This window comes from Tachyglossus aculeatus, chromosome 15, assembly GCF_015852505.1.
Source record: "Tachyglossus aculeatus isolate mTacAcu1 chromosome 15, mTacAcu1.pri, whole genome shotgun sequence".
NCBI lineage: Eukaryota > Metazoa > Chordata > Mammalia > Monotremata > Tachyglossidae > Tachyglossus > Tachyglossus aculeatus.
Genome location: NC_052080.1, coordinates 26,827,419 through 26,850,996, shown reverse-complemented (window position 1 = coordinate 26,850,996; position 23,578 = coordinate 26,827,419). Strand labels below are relative to the sequence as shown.

General features: G+C 58.1%; 1 protein-coding gene across 1 annotated transcript in view; it reads right to left on the bottom strand.

Annotated features, from left to right (window-relative positions):
• Positions 1–23,578, bottom strand: part of CACNA1G (calcium voltage-gated channel subunit alpha1 G) — a 61,142-nt gene that overhangs the window by 35,246 nt on the left and 2,318 nt on the right. Inside the window, 11 exon segments of the mRNA XM_038756986.1 lie at positions 550–664; positions 1,054–1,239; positions 2,801–2,952; positions 10,290–10,642; positions 11,704–12,490; positions 13,598–13,690; positions 14,187–14,478; positions 14,818–14,977; positions 16,426–16,523; positions 18,072–18,205; positions 18,675–18,786. Of these exon segments, the coding sequence (XP_038612914.1) occupies positions 550–664; positions 1,054–1,239; positions 2,801–2,952; positions 10,290–10,642; positions 11,704–12,490; positions 13,598–13,690; positions 14,187–14,478; positions 14,818–14,977; positions 16,426–16,523; positions 18,072–18,205; positions 18,675–18,786 (2,482 nt within the window).

Genomic DNA, 23,578 nt, shown 5'->3' with positions numbered 1-23,578 from the left:
TTTGAACCCATGACCTCTGGCTCCAAAGCCCGTGCTCTTTCCACTGAGCCATGCCGCTTACTCTACAATCACATCTCTTCCAAGACGCCTTCCCCGACTCAGCCCTCATTTCCCCTACTTCCTCTCCTTTCTGCATCGCCTAGACTCTTGGAGTGGAATCCTTTATTCAACCCACCCCCCAGTCTCAAAGCACTTCTGAACACATGCATAATTTACTGTCTGTCTCTCCCTCTAGACCGTAAGCTCGTTGTGGGCAGGGAATGTGACTGCTATATGGTTTTATTGTATTCTCCCAAGCGCTTAGTAAGCGCTCAATAAATACCACTGACTGCTCTACTTGGGCAGAGCACTGCTCTGGGTGCCTGTGATGGACAGTACAGAGGAGCAGTACCAGGCACATGGAAGCAAACTATGGAAGCAGAAGAGGCTGTCCTACCCTTGAAGAGCTGGCTAGTACTAATGGCAGCTCCTCTCTGGCCTCCTCTGACCCCATAACTTTCCCCAACTGTCCTCCGCCCCCCCCACCAGCCCAGCCGGCCCCTGCAGTACCTGGAAGACGGTGACGATGGCCCACAGCAGGGAGTCGAAATTCTTCCTGTCCGGGAGAGTGTCCCCATCCCGCTCCGATGCAAACTTGCACCCGAAGAGATGCATGCCCAGGATACTGTCAGATCCAAGGAAGGAGTTTAAGCCTTGGCCTGCTGCTCCACCCCACCCTTCCCGGGAGCACTATTCATTCATTCTGTTGCATTTTTTGAGCACTTACTGCGTGCAGAGCACTGTACTAAGCGCTTGGAAGTACAATTTGGCAACAGAGAGAGACAACCCGGGCCCACACCAGGCTTACACTAGGGATTCCCCCGTCCCCGGTCCAACAGTAATAAGCCCCAGCTCAGGGAGAAGTTGAGCCCCCCACTGCCATCCCCCGCTAAGAGCGTGGCCATGGGAGGAGGTCAAAGGGGGTGCCAAATGGGGAACCACCTCCCAGCCCCATTCCACCCCAGGCCGTGCAGAATGGGAGTTGCCTGCAGGGAGACGTCGGCCCGCCCGCACCTGAAGATGAAGATGAAGAGCATAAGCAGCATGCAGAAGGTGGCCACGTTGTCCATCGTCTTCATCAGCACCACCAACTGGCGCTGCAGGGCGGGCATGAACCGCACCAGCTTCAGGACCCGCATAAGCCGGAAGGTTCGCAGCACGGACAGGCCGCCGCCCTGCTGCCCCACAATCTCCCACACGCTGCAGGGGGCACAGCGGGCAGTCAGGGGGGGCCCCGAGAAAACAGAATGAAACAGCCCGAGGGCCCACAGGGATTGTAGATGGAGACCCGCCTCAGCCCTGTTCTGATGTCCAGTGGGCTCCCAAGGCCCCTTTGGGGCCAGGCCAGACCCCTAGATCTGACAATCTGGCAGGGTGGGGGCCAAAGGGAGGTGGGGAAGGATAGGGGAAGGGTAGCTCCCCACGTGCCCCAGGGTGGCTAGTTTGATCTCGGTGCTGTCTGCCGCTCGGGCTCAGGCTAATACCGTGACCATCGAGGCACTGACCCACCTTCAAACCGGAGCAGTTTCCCCCTTGGGGGGCCAGGGTAGGGGAGCTATGCAATCAGAGCTTCCCCCACCTCCCAACCTCCAGCTCCCACTCCTCCCCACGCTTGCCCCACTGCCAATGGACTGCATTGCTCAGGGAGCACTGGCTTTAATCGCCACCCATACCATTTGAGACCAACTCAGAAACACAACCGAGTCTCTGCTAGGTCGGAGGCCGGGCTGGGTAGAGGGGAGCCAGCGGCTGGTCCAGGCCTGGCCCCGCAACCCCCGACCAGGATCTCCAAGGACTCGCTGTCCCGCCATCCTGCCCACCGTGGTCGCTAATGGGAGCCCCCTAGTCTGAGCTTTCCCACGGCCCTGCTCCTCACGGCTGCTAATGGGAGTTCCCCATTCTGGACTTCCCAAAGGCCCTGCCCCTTCTTCCTCTGGTAGCAGCGGAGAGCCTAGAAGGGTCAGGGGTGGTAGACAGAAAGGGGAGGGAAATGTAGTGGAGAGGGAGGCGAAGAAGTGCAGGAGGGGTTGGATTTGTGAGGTGGGGGTTCAGCAAGACATTTCCCGCCTCCCCCGAGCTGCCCAGCCCAGGGAATCCTCAGCGAGGACAAGTGGCCCAGTCCCAGCAGGATCAAGTGGGAAGAGCAGATGGATGGAATAATAATAATAATAATGTTGGTGTTTGTTAAGTGCTTAATATGTGCCAAGAGCTGTTCTAAGTGCTGGGGTAGATACAAGGTAATCAGGTTGTCCCACGTGGAGCTCATAGTCTTCATCCCCATTTTACAGATGGAACTGAGGCCCGGAGAAGTGAAGTGACTTGTGGTGGAGCCGGGATTAGAACCAACGACCTCTGACTCCCAAGCCCGGGCTCTTTCCACTGAGCCATGCTGCTTCACCCCATGATGGAAGCCATCAGATCCGAGTTCTAATCCCATCTCTGCCTCTGGCCTGCCGGGTGACCGCGGGCCAGTCGCTGAACCTCTCTGGGCCTCAGCTTCTTCCTCTGTAAAACGGGGGCTCTCCCTCCCTCAGTCTTTAAGCCCCTCGTGGGACAAGGAATGTATCTGATCTGATTATCTTGGATCCCCCCTGGCACTTAGCACAGTGCGTGGCACGGAGTAAGCACTTAATTACTCCAGTAATTGAGTCAGTGGCCATTGCGCAGCAGGAGTGTGGGCATCCCCGAGGAGTTGCGGGAACAACTGACCCTCTAGCTCCCCGACCCTCCCAACCCCCCTAATCCAGGCTCAGGACCGTGCCTGATGACCACGATGATGCCGTCAAAGATGTTATACGGGTTCTTGATGTAGCCGAATGGGCCGTAGACCAGGACTTTAAGCAACATCTCCAGAGCAAAGAGGCTGGTGAACACTATGTTGCTGATCTCCAGGGCGTTGGTCAGCTCTTCAGGCTGTGGAGAAACAAAGGGTGGGCCTGGGACCAAAATGGGGCCAGACCCCAGGGGAGGGCACGGGGACCTCAATAGGAGAGGGATGCAGGTAGGTGGGTAATACCTACATCCCTGCAAAGCTGCCTGCATAGCTTTAATTCTATCTGTTCCAACGATTTTGACCCCGTCTACATGTTTTGTTCTGTCGCCTCTCTCCCCCTTCTAGACTGTGAGCCCATTATTGGGTAGGGACCGTCTCTATATGTTGCCGACTTGTACTTCCCAAGCTCTTAGTACAGTGCTAAGTGCTCAATAAATACGATTGAATGAGTGAATCCCTCTCCTATTCATTTATTCATTTTTAATGGCATTTAATAAGCGCTTACTATGTGCAAAGCACTGTTCGAAGCGCTGGGGAGGTTACAAGGTGATCAGGTTGTCCCACGGGGGGCTCACAGTCTTAATCCCCATCTTACAGATAAGGCAACTGAGGCTCAGAGAAGTTAAGTGACTTGCCCCACTTAATTGCCCCACTCGTCGCACAGCTGACAATTGGCGGAGCCGGGATTTGAACCCATGACCTCTGACTCCGAAGCCCGTGCTCTTTCCACTGAGCCACGCTGCTTCTCCTATCGAGACCTCATCCCCGTCAAGTTGCAGTGGGGAGTTTAGAGACGGCACGAGACTCGCGTATGTGTGGGTGAGTACGTTTGGGCACGTGTGTCACACACATTCACTCACTAGATGGGTGACATGTGTAATCAGCAGGCTTCTCTGCCAGTTGTAGACCGTCTGACTCCTTCCAAAACGTCGGAAACACGGTCTCTGTCATGCAGACGCAACGCCCCCCCCCACATGCCCGTACACACACCTACGCACACCAAACACACACCCCCGCGGCGCTTACTCTACAACAACCCTTTCAGAACCAGCCGCTCTCACCTCCTCCCACTATCTCCCGGCCCGCTCCACATCACCCCATCCCATCCGGGGATGTCACCGGGCACCGTGCCCGGAGATGGTCCTGCTCCCAAGACCGCGGGCGTTTCTAAGAGAAACACAAACTCCATTTCCCCATCTGTCACCGGGGCCATTTTTGCTGTGCCAATCCCCTGAATTCCAGGGGGCACCACAATGGGGACAAGCCCCTCTCCCCGTGCCTCCCTGCAGGTTTATTTTTTTTACTATGGTATTTGTTATTAATAATAATAATAATAATAATGATGGCATTTATTAAGCATTTACTATGTGCAAAGCACTGTTCTAAGCGCTGTAAAGTTTGTTACATACTTATACGAAGTGCTGGATAGGTTCAAGGTAATCAGGTTTTACAAAGTTACTGTTCCACATAGAGCGCGTGGTCTAAATCGGATTTAATCAATCAATCAATCATATTTATTGAGCGCTTACTGTGTGCAGAGCACTGTACTAAGCGCTTGGGAAGTACAAGTTGGCAACATATAGAGACGGTCCCTACCCAACAGTGGGCTCACAGTCTAGAAGAGACTGTGGGAAAATCCCCGTTTTACAGTTGAGGTAAACTGAGACACAGCTAAGTGATTTAACCAAGGCCGTTCAGCAGACAAGTGGCAAAGCCAGGATGAGGACCCAGGCCCTCTGACTCCCGAGCCCAGAGTCTTTCCTCTAGGTTCATGCCGCATCCTGGAACTGGTGTGTGGGGGGGGAAGGAGCTAGCTCGTCACCCCCTTCCTTGCAGAAGAAGGACGTGTTGGGGTCAGAGGGTGCGGTCAATCTGGGAGAAAGTTCCGGGAGATTTGCAGGGAGGGCACCCCAAGCCCCTCCCTAGCAGGGTGAGAGCATAAGCCCAGAGCAGATTTGCGGCGGCGGGAGCCTTGGCTGTGAAGCTTGGGGAGATCAGAGCTTGTTCACCATTTCATTCTCACTTCCTCCCTTGTCCCGCTGTCATCATTACAAATCCCTCAAAACTAACCGCCCCCACCCCCCACCTCCGGTCCTGCCCCATCTAGCCACCCTCGCCCCTTCTAACTGGTTGCCTCACCTGGCCCTCACCGGCCCGGGATAAGTCCTAAGGTAGGGGTCCCCAATGCTGGGGGTCTGCCCATCCAGACGGGTGTGCAGCTGCCCTCCCCTTAGACCCTAAGGCTGCTGGGGACGGTGCAGTGAAGGGAGAGAATCTGGAGGAAAAGCAGTCCAGGAGGGAGGCAGGCTCTGGCCTGGCGCCAGGTTTTATCCTGGGAACTCACTCCCACCTCCCCCTCCCCCACCTCCCACTGTGGGCTGGTCTTGGGGGCAGTTATTTTGGGCACCCAGGGTAGGGGTGATCCAGCATCAAAGATTCAAGTCCCTGTCCCGGGAGGGCTGCCCCACCCTTTCCCGTGGGGTAAGCAAAGTGACCATCCGAAAGGTCATTTTATCCATCCCCTTGCCTCGGGACCAGGTGGTGTCATTCCCAGCCCAGTCAGGCAAGAATCTTTCCTGTTCTGGGAAGTCTCCAGGAAAGCCAAACCTCCCTCTGCCCCAACCCCCACAAGTAGACCATCAGCAAGGGAAGGAGAGAAGGGAGGGATGAGACACAGGGGAGGTCTGTTGTGCGGAGCTCAGGCTAGGAGAGGCAGAGCAGGGATCCAGAGAGGACTTGGGAGGGACAAAGAGGGGGACTACTATTCGGGGTGTTGTGGGGGGTCCTGCCATATCCTTCCAGAACCCACTCCCACTGCCCTTCCCCTCCCTCCCTTTTCCCCTCATCGTCCTCGGATGGGCAGTGAGTGATAGCACAATGTCCCCCCGACCCCCGCCTCCTCCCCGCCCAGTCACCCCTCAGCCCGGTTCCAGCCTGCAGACCTTGGCATTCCCCGTCCAGCTCCCCTCAGCTCTTCCTACCCCCTGTCCTCACTATGCCCAGGAACCCCATCTAAGCCAGCCACAGGAAAATCGAGATTAGAAGGCAGTCCCGGCTTGAACCAACATTGGGTGGTCTGGAGAGCAGGGCGGTTAGCTGCACCCTGAGTAAGCCCTCAACCGCTCGAGTGTACCTTATATCACTACTGAGGGTCCGCCAATCCCATGGCCCCTGCCCCCTCCCATCAGGCACCAGATAAGCACCACCCACGGCTAAACACACACTTCTCTCTAGATGCCTGAGAAGGTCGCAGGAAGAAATAGAGGGGGCCAGGGCCTCCACAGAAGACCACCACAATTAAGCCCATTCTCTGACGACCCCATCGGCTGCCTTCCCCCGCCCCGCCTTCCCTGGATCGGCCCGCTCACTGGCGTATAAATAGAAACCATCCAGACACATTCTGACACCATCACTGATCATCTCCGGCTCTGGAAGAGGAACGGGCCTCCGACCCGGCCCGGGGGCCCACGGCCCACTCAGCCCGCCGGTTTATCAGTCTGCCTGTCTCTCAACCTGTCAGCCTGCCGGTTTATCAGTCTGCCTGTCTCTCAGCCTGTCAGCATGCCAGGCCCCTCCTCGGTCCGTGGGTCTGTCTGGCTGCCCAGCTCCCGCCACCCCCTCCCCTGCCTTTCCAGGATTTGCTTAGCCCTGTGATCGCCCACCGCCCGACGAGGGCCAAGCCCGGGTGGTCTGGGCTCCCCTCCCAGAGAGGGATGGGAGAAGCTGAGCTACCTTCCCAGGAGGTGGGAGAAGGCCAATTGCCCCAACCTGGCCCTGTCCAGCCTCATCTTCAACCTCCCCACCCTACTCTGTGACCTTCAGAAACTCCCTCAACCTCTCTGGTCCTCAGGTCCCTGCGCTCCTGCCCCTGGGAGTGGAGGCTTTGCAGTTTAAGAACGGCCTCGGAGGCAGTAGCATTGAAATTGGTCCCAAGACGCCCAGCCACCTCGCACTGGGAGACTCCCGGAGACTGAGCTGGATCAACTTTTTAAGGATTTATCAAGGGGGTGCGCGTTAGAGGGCAGGGATACAGCCGGTGGCATCCCCCAAACCTGGCCAAACCCACTCGGCCCCCTGAATCGATTATGGGCGCCCACCTCCCACTCTTCCCTATCTCCATCTTCCCAGCCCAGAGCAGAGGCCCACGCTCCACCGGTGAAGGGAAAAATCAGGGAGGCGCAGGAAGAAGAGAAAAGACCAGCTTTCTGCTCTTGCTTCTTTACCAACGGGAGAAGCAGCAGCAGTGTAGCCCAGTGTAGAGCAAGGGCCTAAAAGTCAGAGGATCGGCTCCACCAAGTGTGTGCTAAGTGACCTTGGGCAACTTCTATGTGACTCAGTTACCTTCTCTGTAAAATGGGGATTAAGACCGTGAGCCCATGTGGGATATGGGCTTTTAGACTGTGAGCCCACTGTTGGGTAGGGACTGTCTCTATATGTTGCCAGTTTGTACTTCCCAAGCGCTTAGTACAGTGCTCTGCACATAGGAAGCGCTCAATAAATACGACTGATGATGATGATATGGACTGGACTGCGTCTAACCTGATTAGCTTGAATCTACCCCAGAGCTTAGTACACTGCCTGGCACAGAGTGGGGGCTTAACAAATACCCCTCCCCACAGCACTTATATATATTTGTACAGATTTATTACTTTATTTATTTTACTTGTACATATTAACTATTCTGTTTATTTTGTTAATGATGTGCATATAACTTTAATTCTATTTGTTCTGACGATTTTGACACCCGTCCACATGTTTTGTTTTGTTGTCTGTCTCCCCCTTCTAGACTGTGAGCCCGTTGTTGAGTAGGGACCATCTCTATGTGTTGCCAACTTGTACTTCCCAAGCGCTTAGTACAGTGCTCTGCACACAGTAAATGCTCAATAAATACGATTGAATGAATGAATGAATTAAAATCAAAACAAACAAAAAAATGGGTCTTGGGAGTCCCCCGGCCCTGATCCCAGGAAAGTATGCAAAGTTTCCAACTTCTTGCAAGGTTCTCCAGGGGAGACCCCACCGGTGACATGTTTTCAACTGGGGACAGAGGCGGAGGAGGGAGTATACAAGAAGGGGCCTGGAAGTGACCGACTCTTTGTGTCTTTCCAGCCCCGCTAGGAAACTCTCAGGTCCGGTGGTTAGAGACCTGGGATTAGCGAAGCTGGAATCCAGCTGAGACAGCTGGGGAGGAGGGGAGACATAACTTCATCCCCCCCTCCCACAGTTGGGAACCTGGGGACTTTGATCCCATTGCCCACCCAGAGCTAGTGTCAATGAATCACACCTGGCTTCCACAATGGTCTTTCCTAGATTTCCCCTTACCGACCTCTTCCGCTCCCTCTTTCCCTGTGCTGAAAAGCCAACCCCTCCTTTCACACTTCCTGGGCGTCACAGACACCAGTGGGTCCCCAAGTCCACACCATCACCCACAAGCTCACCCAGGCTGAGTTCCCCTAAAGCTCCCTACCCACGCAGCCCCAGGTGCAGAAACCTGGGTGTGTGTGAGGCTTCCAACTCCCCTTCTGTCCTGGGCCCAAGCTCTGGACAACAAAGATTCAAGGTCGGGAACGTGGCTTTGGAAATGGGATGAGGAACAGAATGGGGGGGAATACAGGGCCCCTTTCCAGGGTCTCTGTCATCAAGCACCCCAACTTCCTTCCTCTGGCCTGTGCCTTCCAGAGGTGGTCAGCATTAGGTTTGGGTTGGACTCCAGGCACGTAAACACACAAGCACAACCTCCCCCACCGCAAACAAAACCCACCATCACCCTCCTCCACCTCCCTAGCACACAGAGGCACGAGGAGAGGTGTTCAGATGCCTTTTGGGGCTTTGCCCCTGTCCCCAGTGGCCAGTCTGTCTCCCATCTCCGGCCCGTTCCCAGGCACCCAAACACCTCCCCCTTTCACTTCCAGCTCCAGCTGCTGTTTCCAATCTGGGATTTGCCCCCGCCGACGTCCGCGCACACTGTGTTCCCAAAAGTCTCCCGAGAGCGGGCTGCCTGCCGGGCCGTGAGAACCCTCCCGGCCAGGCCCTCAGGTCTGGGGGGCTCCCCAGAGGGGAAGGGGCCTGGCGGGGCCCGTCCAGCTGTGGCAAGCTCAGAGGGAGGGGTGTGGGGGGAAGGTTAGGGGGAGCCAGCCACTGGGCGAGTCTGGCCCTGCCTGGCATGAGTTGCGGATGGGAATTCTCTTTTCCCACAAACTGTAAATGAGAAACGCAACTCCTATGCAAAGACGTCCCAATCAGAACCAGCCTGCGGACACTGTGGTGGGCCCTTTGGGATGAGGAGCCAGAGGGATCCTTCCCCTCCTCGGTTTCTCCTCCTCCCCACCCCCAGAGATGTCATTCTCCCTCATAGCCCCTTCCCCGCCGGGCCAGCCTCTCCAACTGACCCCTGACCCCAGGCCCCTCAACCACGCACCAGTCTTCATCCTCTGGCCCCGGGCCACACAGACACCAGGGCTATGGCCTCCAATCTCGATTCGCTGCAAGGTCAGCTGCAGTGACCTTGAAGGTCCTTCCCAGCTCTGAATAAAAGTAGCTGTTATCGCCCTGCATGAGCTGGCTGCTTCCCTTTCTCGGGTTGGGAAGGGACCGTCTCTATATGTTACCGACTTGTACTGCCCAAGTGCTTAGTACAGTGCTCCGCACACAGTAAGCGCTCAATAAATACAATTGAATGAACGAATGACTCAGTTTCCCCACCTGCAAAGAGCAGGCCCTTGCTCACTTGCCAGTGTTCCACAACCCCCTGGGGTAGGTCCATCCGGCTGTCTTCCTCAGGAGAAGGTGGAAAGACGAGGGAAAAGAAGGAAAAGGAGCACGAGGAAGAAGGGAGAGGGAGAGGAGGGGCTTGTGTGAGAGAAATGGGAGGTCCCTGGGATCCCCACCCTTATCGCAGGCCTGGGCAGAAGAACCTTTTGTTTCCTCCTCAGTCTGACAAACAAGTGGGTTTAATGGAGAAGTTGTTCTCTGGGCTCCCTCGCTTCCTTTCAAACAACCAATGGATTCCGACAGGAGGGCGGGCATGGCCCTCCACCCCACGGCTCTGACTCTGCACCCAGGGGAACCTAGCTCGGGTGGCAGGACCACTGCTCTCCCCAGCCCTGGACCGCGCCATCCTGGCACTTGAAACCCATCACCCCAAACCCCATTCCTCGGCCTAGTGGGTAGAGCACAAGCTTGGGAGTCAGAAGGACCTGGGTTCAAGTCCCAGCTCTGCCATTTATCTGCTGTGCGACCTTGGGCATGTCGCTTCACTTATCCGTGCCTCAGTTATCTCATCCGTTAAATGGAGATTAAGGCTGTGAATCCCACGTGGGACAGGGACTGTGTCCAACCTGATTAGCTTGTATCTACCCCAGCGTTTAGAACAGCGCTTGACACCTAGTAAGCATTTAACACATACCAGTTATTAATTAACCGGGCCTGCCAGGCTCTGAGAGCGAGTAGTCACCAGGAGAGGCCAATCCTTTCTTACCTGTTCGTGGTACTCGACTCCCATGCTCAAGGTGTTGACCAGGATGGCGATCATGATCCCGCGCCCAAAATACTTGCTGTCCACAATTTTCCGGAAAGTCTCGCACACAAGCGCCCACAGAGCCAGCGGCCGGCTGGGCCTCTGGGCCCGGGGTCGGCCCCGCCCGTCCCCGGCCTGGGGGTCCTGGCTGAACTCATAGACCCCGTCGCTGTCCGAGTCCCCGTCAGTGAACTCGGCCTCGCCGGACAGGGCCTGGGCACAGTAGGGGCAGTTGTCGGGGCTGCAGGGGCCGCAGGGGCCGCTTGGTACTCGGTTGCCGTGGCCAGCCTGGCGACAGGAACTGTGGCAGGAGTCTGGAAGGGGAAATGAGAAAGTTGCAAGGAGGGCTCAGCGAATCAGAACAGAGATCTAGAGCATCCTGGGGCCCGCACCTCCTGTCGACTGAACCCTCAGTTTCCCGATTCATTCATCCATTCATGCAGTCGTCTTTAGTGAGCACTCACTGTGTGCAGAGTAGTGTACTAAGCACTTGGAAAGTACAATTCATCAATAGAGAGACAATTCCCTGATCCAGTTCTGTCCCCCTAATCCATGCCCCAGTGCAACTGGGAGGATCCCATTGGTGTCACTCCCAAGCGGAAGCTCTCCTGGGCTTCAGCAGGAAAGCCTGGCATTTCAGCATCCCCTCTCCCTCCTTTGATCAGAGGAAATTCAAGGCAGGTTTGCATGTGTGCGCTCGGGGAAATCGGATGTTAAAATTGACCCTGTGGAATCAACTGTTCCTGCCAGTTTTGCTTACGGAATTGCGGGACTGGCTGAGAGACATCCCGGGTTGTGGGGAGGGGTTGGAGAGGAGAGCCCCACTTGGTGGAGATGGGACTTTTTGGTTCGGAGACCCAAAGAGGCAGACACACACCCCCTCCCCTTCCCCATCTTGGCCCTTCCCCGGCCCTAATGAACCACATAATAATAATGATGGCATTTGTTAAGCGCTTACTACGTGCAAAGCACTGTTCGAAGCGCTGGGGAGGATACAAGGTGATCAGGTTGTCCCGCGTGGGGCTCACAGTCTTAATCCCCATTTCCCAGATGTGGTGACTGAGGCACAGAGAAGTAAAGTGACTTGCCCAAAGTCACACAGCTGACAAGTGGCGGGGCCGGGATTTAAACCCATGACCTCTGACTCTCAAGACTGGGCTCTTTCCATTGAGCACATGGCGCAACCTAGGCATGCCTCCTTTCTCCCCATCCCCTTGGCGCCACCTTCACGGCCCACGTGGCACCTCGCAAGTGCCCTTAACCGCCCCAACCACCCCCGGGGAGCTCTGTGACGCATCTCCGTGAGACCTCTGTATGCCCCCAGGCCCCTTGCCCTCCACCCTGCAAGCGCTCCCTCCTCCCCCCCGCCCCTCACCGATGCCATGGGGGTCCAGCAGTTTGTACACGCTGCCGTAGGAGCCGGGCGGGATGTTGAGGTTGGTGAGGGTGGTGGGCCCTGGGCCGGCGGCCGCTTCTCCCAGCAACTTTTCCTTCAGCTCCTCGGGAGAGGGGCCCGGGTGGACCGTAGGGTACACCTTCCCCCCGGCCACGCTCACAGCCAGAACTCCACCGGGCCCCTCGGGGCCCGGACCGGAGGCCGAGCAGCGCACCGGCTCGAAGTGACAGTCGGCGTGATAGACGCTGTGCACCGACTCGGCGCTACCCCCGGGCTGGTGGGCCGGCGGGGCCGGGGCGCTCGGGGCCGCCGGGAGCATCAGACAGCCGGGATCAGGCTCCACATCGCCCAGCTCGGGACTGGCCCGCGGACTTCCGGTGCCCAGGTGGTAGTGATGGTGGTGATGGTGGTGGTGGTGGATCAGGTGGTGGACTGAGGCCTGGGGCCGGCGCCGCCGCCTCCGCCTCTCCCGCCGGCCGGCCCGCTCCTTGCCGGCGGGGCTCTCGGGGCCCGGCCGGCCCCCGGGGCTGGCCAGCAGCCGGGAGACCTCGGCCAGCCTCCGCGCGCCCTTGCGCAGCACGTAGACCACGTACTTGAGCAGCTCCTCGTAGCAGCTGCCCGGCTCCGAGAAGCTGGCGAGGGTGCTGGCGTTGGACAGGAAGCGCGCCCGCTGCTCCTTCATCAGCTGGCTCTCGCGCTGCTTCGTCTCCGAGAACTGAGTGGCGATGACCACCAGGCACAAGTTGATCATAAAAAAGGAGCCCACCTGCCCGGCCGAGGAAAGGGCACAGCTGGGCACCGGCGATCCCTTTCCCCGCCCTCGGTCACCGCTATTACCCTAGTGATCGAGCGCTCCTAAGAGCCCAGTTAGATGTGAGAGCATCTCACTGGGCGCAGTCCCCATCTAAGAGCGTGGGTCTCATCCCCATTCTACAGATGGGAAAACGGAGGCTCAGAGGGGTTCAGTGACTTGCCTAAGGCCCCACGGCAGGCCAGCGGCAAAGCTGGGGCAATAATTCCGGTTTCCTGGCTCCCAGCCCTGGGTGCTTTCCACTAGGCAACACTGCTTCCCTGAGGATTCTTTTTATGGCATCTAAGTGCTTAGGTTATGTTAAACACTGTTCTAAGCGCTGAGGTAGTTATGATCAGACAGAGTCCATGTCCCTCAGGCGTTCACAGTCTAAGTAAGAGGGAAAGATCAGGAATCCCTCTTTCAAAATTGAGGATGCAGGCACAGAGAAGTGAAGAGACTTGCCCAAGGTCACACAGCAAGCAATCGGCAGAGCCGGGATTAGAACCCAGCTCCTCTGATTCCCAGGCCCGCGCTCCTTCCACCAGGCCGTGCTATTTCTACTTCCCTCTGGATTGTAAGCTCGTTCTGGGCTGGGAATGTGTCTGTTTCTTGCTATACAGTGCTTAGTACAGTGCTCTGCACACAGTATGAGCTCAATAATATACGATTGACTGACCGAATGGCCCTTGTTGGTCCCGCAAGACCACAGAGGTGAGCCATCGATCTGGGGAGGATCAGCAGGGACCCTGACTTCTCATGTTGGTTCTGATGTATCACCCGGAAGTGTGCCTCCTCCCAACTTCCCAGTGCCTCAGTTTCCCTCCTTCTATTCCCATCAGGGCCTCGTAGGGACAGAGTTCTTCCTAGGCCCGGGAGATGAGGGCGCAGAGTCTGCTCGATCTCTCAGTCTCCTTGTTAACGGAATGGGGGCAATCCCACCTCCCCGTCCTGGCCCAAGCCACCGGCCAAACCCCCGCCTCGGCCACGCGGCGGGAGAGGTTGGGGACGGCCTCCTCCTCAAACACCCCTAGCCCTCGGGGACCCCTTCCCAACCCTACCCCCGAAAGGTCAGCCACTCACGATGATGAGGAGGATGAAGTAGATGAAGTTGTAGAACGAGTGAGCATCCATTACGAAGTACATGATGTCCACCCACCCTTCAAGGGTGATGACCTGCGGGAAGCAGAGGCCGACTCAACCTCTCCCTGACCCTCGTTGTTCAGTCCTCGCTTCCCAACCTCCGACGCAAACCGATCCTCCGGGTCCTCGACGGCGGGGGTGAGGTGTAAACTGAGTCCCTCTACATGATAAACTCTTCGTGGGCAGGGAATGTGTCTATTATATTGCTGTACTGTAGGCTCCCCAGCGCTCAATACCATGCTCTGAACAAAGTAAGCGCTCAATAAATATGACTGACTGGCACTCAGTACCTTGCTCTGCACAGTAAGCACTCAATAAATATGAATGACTGCCCCAGCCAAGCCAGGGTCTCACCTCCCTGCCTACACCCGGGAGATCAGGGGGTTTGGGAAGCCGGGAGCCCAGGTTCGAAGAGGCTGGAGGGCCGGGAGGGGCCGGGGAATCGGAAGCCTAGGTGCCTCGGTGGAGCTAAGGCACTGGGGGGGCCTAGATGCCTAGGATCCCGAGTCCCGGGATCACCCCGCCGCACCTGGAAGATGGCGATCCAGGCGTAGCCGATGTTGTCGAAGTTGATGGCGCCCTTGAAGGGATTGTGCTCGCCCGCGGAGCAGTTGGTGTAGTACTGGTTCCAGTTGACGCAGGTGGTGTTGGTGGACCTGTTGTAAGCTCCCAGGTCCAGGCTGCAGGGGAGCCCCTCCTCGCGGAGCAGGGGGACGCTGCGGCACGACCGCATGCCGTTTTCCCGCGGCTGCGAGCAGATGAAGGGGCTCTCGTCCTCGTTCTCCGTCTGGTAGTACCGCTCGAGGTCCACGGTCAGCGGCCTGGGAAAGGGGCGGGGGTCAGGAGGAAAACGATCCGGCCCCGGCAAGCCAGGCTGGGGATCACGGAGCCAGGAACAAGAGGAGGAGGAGGAGGCCAAGAGACCAGGCCACGACCCTGATCTGAACCCCAGGATCAGTTGGCTTCACCACAAGGCCTACCGGAGCGCACAACTCCTCCAGACTCCTTCATCTTCCTCCTGGGCCAAGGACCCCGGCCTGCTGGTCTCCCAGCCAAGATTTCGACCCTGCCTCCCCACCTCACCCTGAGGTTTTCAGGGAGGAGGCAGCAGCAGCCAAGCCCCCACCACCCCCCACCCCCGGCCAGACCCCCGGACTCACAGGCTGAAGTTTTCGGGCAGGAAACAGCGGTTCCGCAGCAGCCCGGCCCACAGCTGGACGCCCACGATGCCGAAGATGAAGAAGACAAAGAAGCAGAGAAGCAGGACGTTCCCCAGCATGGGCAGCGTGTCCAGCAGCAGGGTGACCAGGATCCTCATGCCTGCGGGGGGTAGTACTGAGGGAGGTGTCCCTTGGGAGGGGGCCGGGGGAATCGAGGGGATGGGGGAGAGGGCTGCTGCACTAGGGAAACTGAGGTAGAAAACATCAGATACCCCTCCCCGCCCTCTCCAGTAACCTTGTGTCCTCCTCTCGCATGTTCCATTTAGCCTGGCCGGCCTCCCCTCCATCTCCCAGTCAGAGCGGAAGCCCCCCACCCCAGGATCTGGCAATGATCGATTCTTCCTCGTGTCAAAGCCGCTTCACCTGGCGCTCGCCGCCCCCGCATCCCTCTGGGCCAGGCCCCCGCGGGTCAGGGCTGGCCGTGTCTGCGTTTTGTTTCCATAACCCGACCAGACTCGCTGCAGCTATTTTGGGATGGAACCCGCCCTGACCCCACGGCAGGTCTCTCGTCCCGCTCCGGCTTCCCCTCCCCATGCACAAGACACTTCCAAAGGCCTGACCCATCCAGCCCGACTCCCCGCCTTCGCCCATCGGCCTCACCCCCCCAACCCCAACCCCCTCTGTGTCCCTCCTGCCGGGGCCGCGACGGCGTGCGAGCACAGATCAATCATCCTAGATTTGCAAACGCATTAAGGGAATTACACCCGCGGTTAGACAGCGGCGGATACAGTCACCCATCCGTCAACAAAGCGGGGGAGCGAGGGGGGGGGGGTGTATTATAAATGACACACGGGAACTACTGTAACATACTCCACTGTAACACATAGGCGCACACGCTTCCAAACACACGGGTACACAGACACTGGTCCACACTGAAGAACGCACAAAGTGGTAGACATGCTGTTCGCGAGCCCCCACTTCACCCACATTTCTATAGAAACACACACGGAGAGACACGCGCAGAGACCCTGCAGTCGGGGCTGCGGGGTAATGGGGCTGCCAAGGTGGCTTTGGCCCGTGTTTGCCCGGTGCCGCCGCCACCGCGGCTGTTTAATTTAGATAATGGAGCTGCGGCTGCAGCTGCGGTGACCCGGGGCGGATAACTAGAGGTCGGGAGGCCCCCCCAGATCTGGGAAAAACCCCGAGAGCTCGCGCAGGACCAGGAAAACGAAAGGGGAGGGGGCGGGAGAGGGCCCCGAGCCCGTGTGAAGTGGGGAGAGGTCTCCCTCTGGACCCATCAGTTAAGTCCCAAAGCCCCAGCGATTAGCCCACTCCTAATTGTCCTCCTCAGCTCCACTCTGGTCCACCTGGCCAGGTTTAACCTCCCTGTGTCCCCACGATAGACCGAGGCCGGGCGGGAGGCTAGGGGTAGGGGCACTGCTCGGAGGAGCCTCGGCCTCCAGGGCAGAGACGGGGAGTCGGGTCTCTCCACGAGAGATGGACGAGACCTCCAAGTCCCAGGGGGGGAAGCCGAGAGGAAGGAGGGGACTCTCATGGGCATCCCGTCTCCCAGCCAGGCGGAGGGGCTGGGGAGGGAGAGGGTCTCACTGGGCACACGGTTGATGGCTCGGAGGGGCCGGAGCACCCGGACGGTCCTCACGGCGGAGAGGCTGACATTCTGCAGGTCCAGTGAGTACTCCAGCATCCTATGGGGACAGAGGGGAGTCCGAGCTGTGACACAAACGGCGAGCCAGGCCTCGCCTGAGGCACGGAGGGCCCGGGCGGACTGCCGCCGTCGGAGATGGGCACGGGGACAAGGCGCCTAAGGATGCCACCAGTCTCGCGCCTAGGGTCTGCCACCCGCGCGCCTCCCGGTTGACGGCATCCCATCCTCACGGCGGTGGAGAGAGTCGGGGACCTCTACCCCCATTTCGTAGAAGAGGAATTTGAGGCCCAGAAAGGTGAAGTGACTTCCCCAAGGTCACAAAGCGGGCCAGTGGAGGGGGACGAGAACCCCCAAGTCCTCCAGCTCCCAGATCCGCATGCGGCCAAGCTGCCTCATCACCTACCGCCTACAGATAAGGAAAGCTAGGAGCACATATGCGACAATCTTCTAAAGAAACGGAAGCGGGTGGGATCTTGGCCTTCTCGAGTCCGAATACCCCCTCCCTTCCTGTTGGCGAGCCTCGCCCGACCACAGCCTTGACTCTCTCTGCCCCTTCCCCGCTCCTGCTTTCTTGCTACAAAGGGGCCCAGTCTACTACTACTCATAAAAACTATGGTATTTGTCAAGCACCTACTATGGGCCAAGCACTGTTCTAAGCGCTGGGGAAGATACAAGGTAATCAGCTAATCAGTCCCTGTCCCACTTGGGGCTCACAGTCTTAATCCCGTCTCCGCCACTTGTCTGCTGCGTGAGCTTGGGCAAGTCACTTTACTGTATTTCAGTTACCTCATGTGTAAAATGGGGATTGAGACTGAGCTCCTCAGGGAACTGGGACTGTGTCCAACTCGAGTTACTTGTATCCACCCGCTTAGCACAGTGCTTAACAAATACCACAATTACTATTATTATTATTATTAATCCCCATGCTCCAGATGAGATAACTGAGGCACAGAGAAATTAAATGATTTGCTCAGGGTCACATAACAGACAAGTGACGACGCCGGGATCAGAACCGAGGTCCTCTGACTCCCAAATGCTTGCTCCTGCTACGAGTCCAAGCTGCTTCCAGCAGCACCCCTGCCCCACATTATCCGAATCAAATGTGACGGGACCCAGATGGGAACCGCTCCGGCTCCACGCAGAGGGAAAAATCACTTAGCGAGAAGCAGAGTGAAGATGGCAGGACGACGATAGGGGTAAGGAGGGTGTGTGTGTGGGGGGGAGGCGGGGACACAAACACACACATAGGGACTGAGCGCCCAGGACAGCCAAGTCCTCAGTATAGGGGGCGGGGAAGGCGGAGAGAGGGTGGGAAAGAGAAGAGAAGGAGGAAGAGAAATGGGGGAGAGAAGGGGAACGGAGGGCGGGTGGAGAGAGGGGAAAAAAAGGGTAACATTTGGCTATGACCCTATGGCAGTTCAATTTAAGGGGCAGAGACGAAGCCGGAGTCGCCATGGGTAGACAGAGAGCGGGAATCAACCTGGCTCTTGCCCTTCTGAAAAGTCCCGACTCCCATTAGGGGCTCCTTGCCCAGCCCCCTTGACACCCCTCTCCACCTCCCCGTGCCCACCCCCCGACCCCTCCGCACCCTGCGATGACGATGAAAAAGTCCAGTCGGTTCCAGGTATCGCCCAGGTAACACTTCTTCCCGAAGATCCCCAGGGCGACCATCTTCACGATCATCTCCACGGCGAAGAAAGCGAAGATAAAGTCGTCGAAGCCCTGGAAGAGTGGGGATCCAGGACTGATTCTTCAGGGGAGGGGGCGGGAGGGCTTGGGGGCCGTGAAGCAGTGGGAGGAGGGGCTGGGGGGTCTTGGAGAGGAAGGGGTTTGAGGGCCTGAAAGAGGACGGAGTGACTGAGGAGGGGGCTGGGGGGCTGGGAGAAGGATGGGGAGGGGAGAAGGGGATTGAGGCCTGGAAGGGGGAGGAGCAGATGAGAAGGGGTTTGGGGGCCTGGGAGAGGGCAGGTGGGTTTGGGGGTCTGGAAGTGGGAGGGGCAGGTGGGGAGGGAGTTTGGGGCCTGGAAATGGGAGCGGTCTCAGGGTGGGTGTGGGGGCTGGAGGCGAGGAGCATTGAGGGGAGATGGAAACACTGGAGGAGGGAGATGGGGAGGGGACCGATATCATCCCCTGGGGACCTGGCGGGACACCTCCCTCTTCCCCAACCCCCTTCCCTGGCCAGACAAGGAACCTGCAGGATCCGGCAGCGCTGGGAGTCACAGGCGATGTCCTCGCATGGCTGGAACATGCCCAGGGTCACACAGTTCAGCAGGATGACCAACATGCTGACCCGCTCAAACCAGGTGAGGGAGAGGTCAAGGAAAACCAACTGCAGTGACCCAAGCTGACCCCTCCTCATCCCTAACCGCTGCCTCCCTTTCTTGATCCCCCTCACCTCCCATTAACCCCTCATGACCTCCCACTGACCACCCCGTCCCCTTTCTGACTCCTACTGACCATCTCCTGTCCTTGGCCACCCTTTTAACCTCTCCACCGACCATCCTCCTTAGTTTCCCTCGTGCTGAGAAAAGTCAAGGAGGCAGAGAGAGGTCGGTTCTCCTCCCACATTATACTCCTACACAGCCAGGGAGTTTGAGACACCACCCAATTCCAGTTTCACACTGCTTCTGGCCAGGAAGTTCTTCCTGATAGCAAGTATCGAATCTCTCCTGCTGCAAAGTCAGCCCCTTCTCTTTCTCCCCAAGGTCGTGCTCACCCTGGCCCTCTGCCTCCCTTCTTCCCCTTCCATTTCTTCTCTTAGCTCAACCAGCCAAATTCTCTAATCTTCTGCGCCTTAACCCTCTCCTCAGACCCTCTGCTCTCCCCGCTATCGCTATCCCTCCCATTTCCTGCATGAAAGCCGGGGTCCCAAGAGATTGTTGAGGTGAGGAGGAGGCCCCACTCCCCACTCCCCCAGGACCCAAGCCCTACCCTGATCCAAAGAGAAGCCCCCGAGGGCAGGATCAGATGGGGTTTTCTACTTGAAAGCTATGCTTTCATGTGTCCAGGCCTGCACTCCACCCTCACAGTAGACATCTAACGTAGAGCTCTGCACCCTGTTCAGCTCCCTGCCCATAGCAGATGCCCAATACAGCACCATGAGTGCAGGAGACACCCAGTACAGTACTCGGCCCACAGAAGAGGCCCGGTCCAGCGCCTTGAACACACAAGCACTCAGTGCAGTGCACACATCAGATCCCCACTGAGCACCGATGATGATGTGGAGATGTTGATGGAACCGGGGAGGCTCCGATCCAGGGGCCGGGCAGGGGGGCGGTCCCTGGCTCCGAGCGTGCTGGGGAAGGTGGCGTGGGTGACCCATTAAAAGAGATTTCCGATGTGGAGAAACTTAGAGACTTCTTTTGCCTCTGGGCAGAGGACACAGTTTGGTTCACCATGAGGCCAGCTGTGGGAGGAATGGTGACGCTTGGGGAAGGGGGAGATCGGCGCTGGATCCCATCTGGGCCTTCCTTTTTACAAGTTGTCTTAGACCCTAATAATAATAATAATGATAATGATAAAAATTCCCAACCCGGAGACAGCCGTCCCACCACACTCATCACCCATCGATCCCATTCCCTCGCCCGGCCCCAGTGCCAACCCAGGCCCACCCGCAGCTGCTTCTCCACCCAGGGCCGGGTGGAGAGGTCACAGGGGAATGAATCCCTGGCCCCAGGTCAGTCAGAGCAGTAGTAATGGTCTTATTTATTCAGAGGGTTAGCCCTAGGGAAAAAGCATATGGATGAAAGATCCCTGGTTCTCAAGGGGCTCACCATCTAAGAGATCACTGTACACTGTAGCAGGGAACATCACTGTTTATTGTTGTATTGCACTTTTGTTCGTTCATTCAACCGTATTTATTAAACATTTACTGTGCTCAGAGCACTGTGCTAAGCACTTGGGAAAGTATAATGCAACAATAAAGAGTAACAATCCCTGCCCACAATGAGCTTCCAAGCGCATAGTACCGTGCTCTGCACACAGTAAATGCTTAATACGAATGAATGAAGGGGAAGAGTGGGAGCCCATTCCATGGAGTTAAAGGGACTGCCCACCCCCCACCAATCCCCTAAATGACCTTCCCCCCACCACATTGCTCAACATCGCTTCCTCCCCCCACCAGCCCCCTTCCCTGACGAAACCAGATCCTCAATCGCAGTCTAGCCCATCTACTGGGAACTGGGTGCCAACCCCCTAATACCTCCCACCCAGCTACCCGCCCCACCCATCCTCAGGGCGGGGGTCGGATAAATAAATTGCCCTGACAAGGCAAAGGAGGAGGAGTTGCTGAGGGGCTGGGAGGAGGTGGCCCTGGCATCTCCCTATGCACCCCACTTGTGAACCCATAGGTGTGAGCAGGTATGAACGGGGCCGGGCAGGTGTGAGGGGGGCCAGGAAAGAAGTGAGTCGCCCCCTCTCTCCTCCCTCCATCTCATCCCCCTCCAACTGCAACTAAAATAAGCCGCTTGCAGGTGGCATTTATTGACCCCGGCAGTTTCCATGAATGAAACCCCGAGGGGTGTGGCGTGAGTCACGGAGGCCGCCGGGCTGGCCGGGCCGAAGGAAAGGGCGGAGGAAGGGGGAAAGGGAGGGAAAGGAGAGGGAGGAAGAGAGACGGGAAAGGGGACAGGGAAGAGGAAAGGGGAAGGGAAACACGGCGGACACTGAGGTCTGCTCACCCCCCTGTCCCTCAAGCCCCCAGGGGCCGTCCCAACTCCCTTGCCCCCCAGAAGAGCCCCTGTTTATTCTGCCCCTCCTCCTGGGACACCTACTCAACTCGCCTCACCCCTCTTCCCCAGGTCTGGTCTCGGGCCCTGGGTGCCAACCAGCCCCAGACGCCCCACCTTATCCCCCCACCCCTTCCCCCACCTCCCTGGGTTGGTTTCCATGAGATTTGGCAAGGAGGGGAGCGTGTCACTACGCGATGTTCCTCTGTTGCTATGGCGATGGGCGGATGTGTCACCAGGCGGTGTGGCTCTGTGGTCAAGGTGATTAAAAACCCTTCACCCCCAAATCCAGACCCTGTGCGGTTGTCCCTAGGCTAGGGTACGGTAGAGACAGGGAGGTCTTACAGGTTACAAGTTGGGGGGGGGGGGCGGCAGAACCATGTGATTCATTCCCATAGCAACCGGGTTGGGGGGGGGGAAGATTCGCAAGCGAGCGCGGGGATAGGTCGCTATGGCAACCAGGAGAGACCTGTGCGGTCACATGACCACTGTTACCATGGCGACCGTCCAGGCTGAGCCCCAGAGGATCTGAAACTGTGGGGGCTAGGGGGTGCTTGGGGGGAGGGGGAGAGGGAATCCCCCAACCCCCGCTTACAAGAAGAAGGAGAGGGTAAGAGGAAGGAACGGGGAGCGGTTCCCCGTCCCCTCCCCAATTCCTATCTCCCTGGGGGACATCATTAGCTCCCGCTTCCCCAGATCCAGCTGCATGGCTGAGGGGGTTGGGGGAAGAGGGGGCAGAACCCTTCCCGACTTAGCTTCTGACCTGGAATTCGGAATTGGAATTACTCCTCACCGAGCGTTAACACTGAAGGCCCGGGAGAACCTCCTCCTCCTCCTCCTGCCCTGACTCTTCCCCACAGCCCCCAACCGGGACGGGAGAAGGGCACAACTGACCAAAAGAAAGACATCCGGACAGCCGGGATTTGGGACAGGAGTGTGGAAGAGCAGAGCTCTTCTGTGCAGAGTTCAAAGGTGGCAGGGGGTGGCAGAGGGGAAGCCCCTGCCTGGACCCAACCTCATTCGCCCCCTCCCCGTGGTGTGTGGGTGCAGGCTGAAATGAGATTACCCGCTGAATTGAAAAGGGGATGCAGCAAAGGCCAGCGACATGAGAGACGCAGCAGAGACATAGAGACAAGGCCCCAGAGATCCAGCAGACACACATCCAGACACACCCACACCACAAACACAAGACGTAGAGAGCGAGGCTCCACACAAAGATGTGGGGGCTAGTGGAAAGAGCACAGGGCTAAGGCTCAGGGGATTCAAGTTCAAGGCCTTCGGTTTCCCGGACTGTAACATTGAGAGTGAGTGACTGTGCTTGCGGGTGTGTGCGAAGGGTGAGACAATACCTGTGTACGTGTGTCCACGGATGTGTGTGTCCACAAGGCTGGGTAGTGACATAGAAAAAGGAGGAAAGGCAGGGCAGGAGAGGGAGAGCGGGAGGTGCCTGTCCCTTTTGAAGAGGTCCAGGCCCGAAGGTGGCCAGGAGCTCCCTTCCCCTGCGGGGCCAAAATGGGGCTGGGGGGCTGCTTCCACAGCTGAGGGGGGTCGCAGACAGCCAGGGCCTCTCCAGGGGCCGGTCGCCCTGCAGACAGCCCCCCACCCCCGCCCCCCAGACACGCACAATGACGCACACAGTCTCACACACACATTCACACACACACTTCTGGAAGCCATTAGGGCTCTTGCCGATCCTGGCACGCTCCCCATCCCCCCCCGCCCCTCCTCCGGCCCCCTTGCGTCCCCCCCCCCCCCAGCTCCCCCTTCCCCGGACCTCAAATGCCAGCCTGGGATTTTTAAATGAGGAAAAGCTGTGCTGGGCTCCCGCTCTTGGAAAGACTCCTACACAAACTTCCAGATGGGACCCAGCAGGCTGGAGAGGGAGTGCTCAGGATGCCCTTCGGCCGGCGGGGACCCGCGAAGCCCCAGGCGCAGTGACTGGAGGGGGCGGAGGGGGAAGGGCTATTAGTTGGCTGCCCCTGACCTGCCCCCCGGCCCGCATCGCCGCCCAGCCGCACGCACCGGCTGGGGGGGACGGACGGACGGAGGGATCCCCCCCGCCCCCGGAAAGAAAGGGAGCCAAGGGTCGGGGAAACGCTCCGCCGCGGCCCCCGTCTGCCAGGCCCTGAAGCAGGGGAGGGGCGCGGGGTGGGGCAGCTGGGCGACCGCCCAGGAACGCCAGGATGGGAGGAGGAGGAGGGAGAAGGAGTGGGGAGAAGAGGGAAGGGGGCCGAGCGGGGATGCACAGTAAGGGAAAGAGGGAGAGACTTGCCAAGTGCGGGATGAAATTCCCAGCCTCCGAGCAGCCAGAGCGCTGCCAGTTGGAAATAGAAAGACGTTCCCTTTAAAGCCAAGAGGAGGAAGAGGA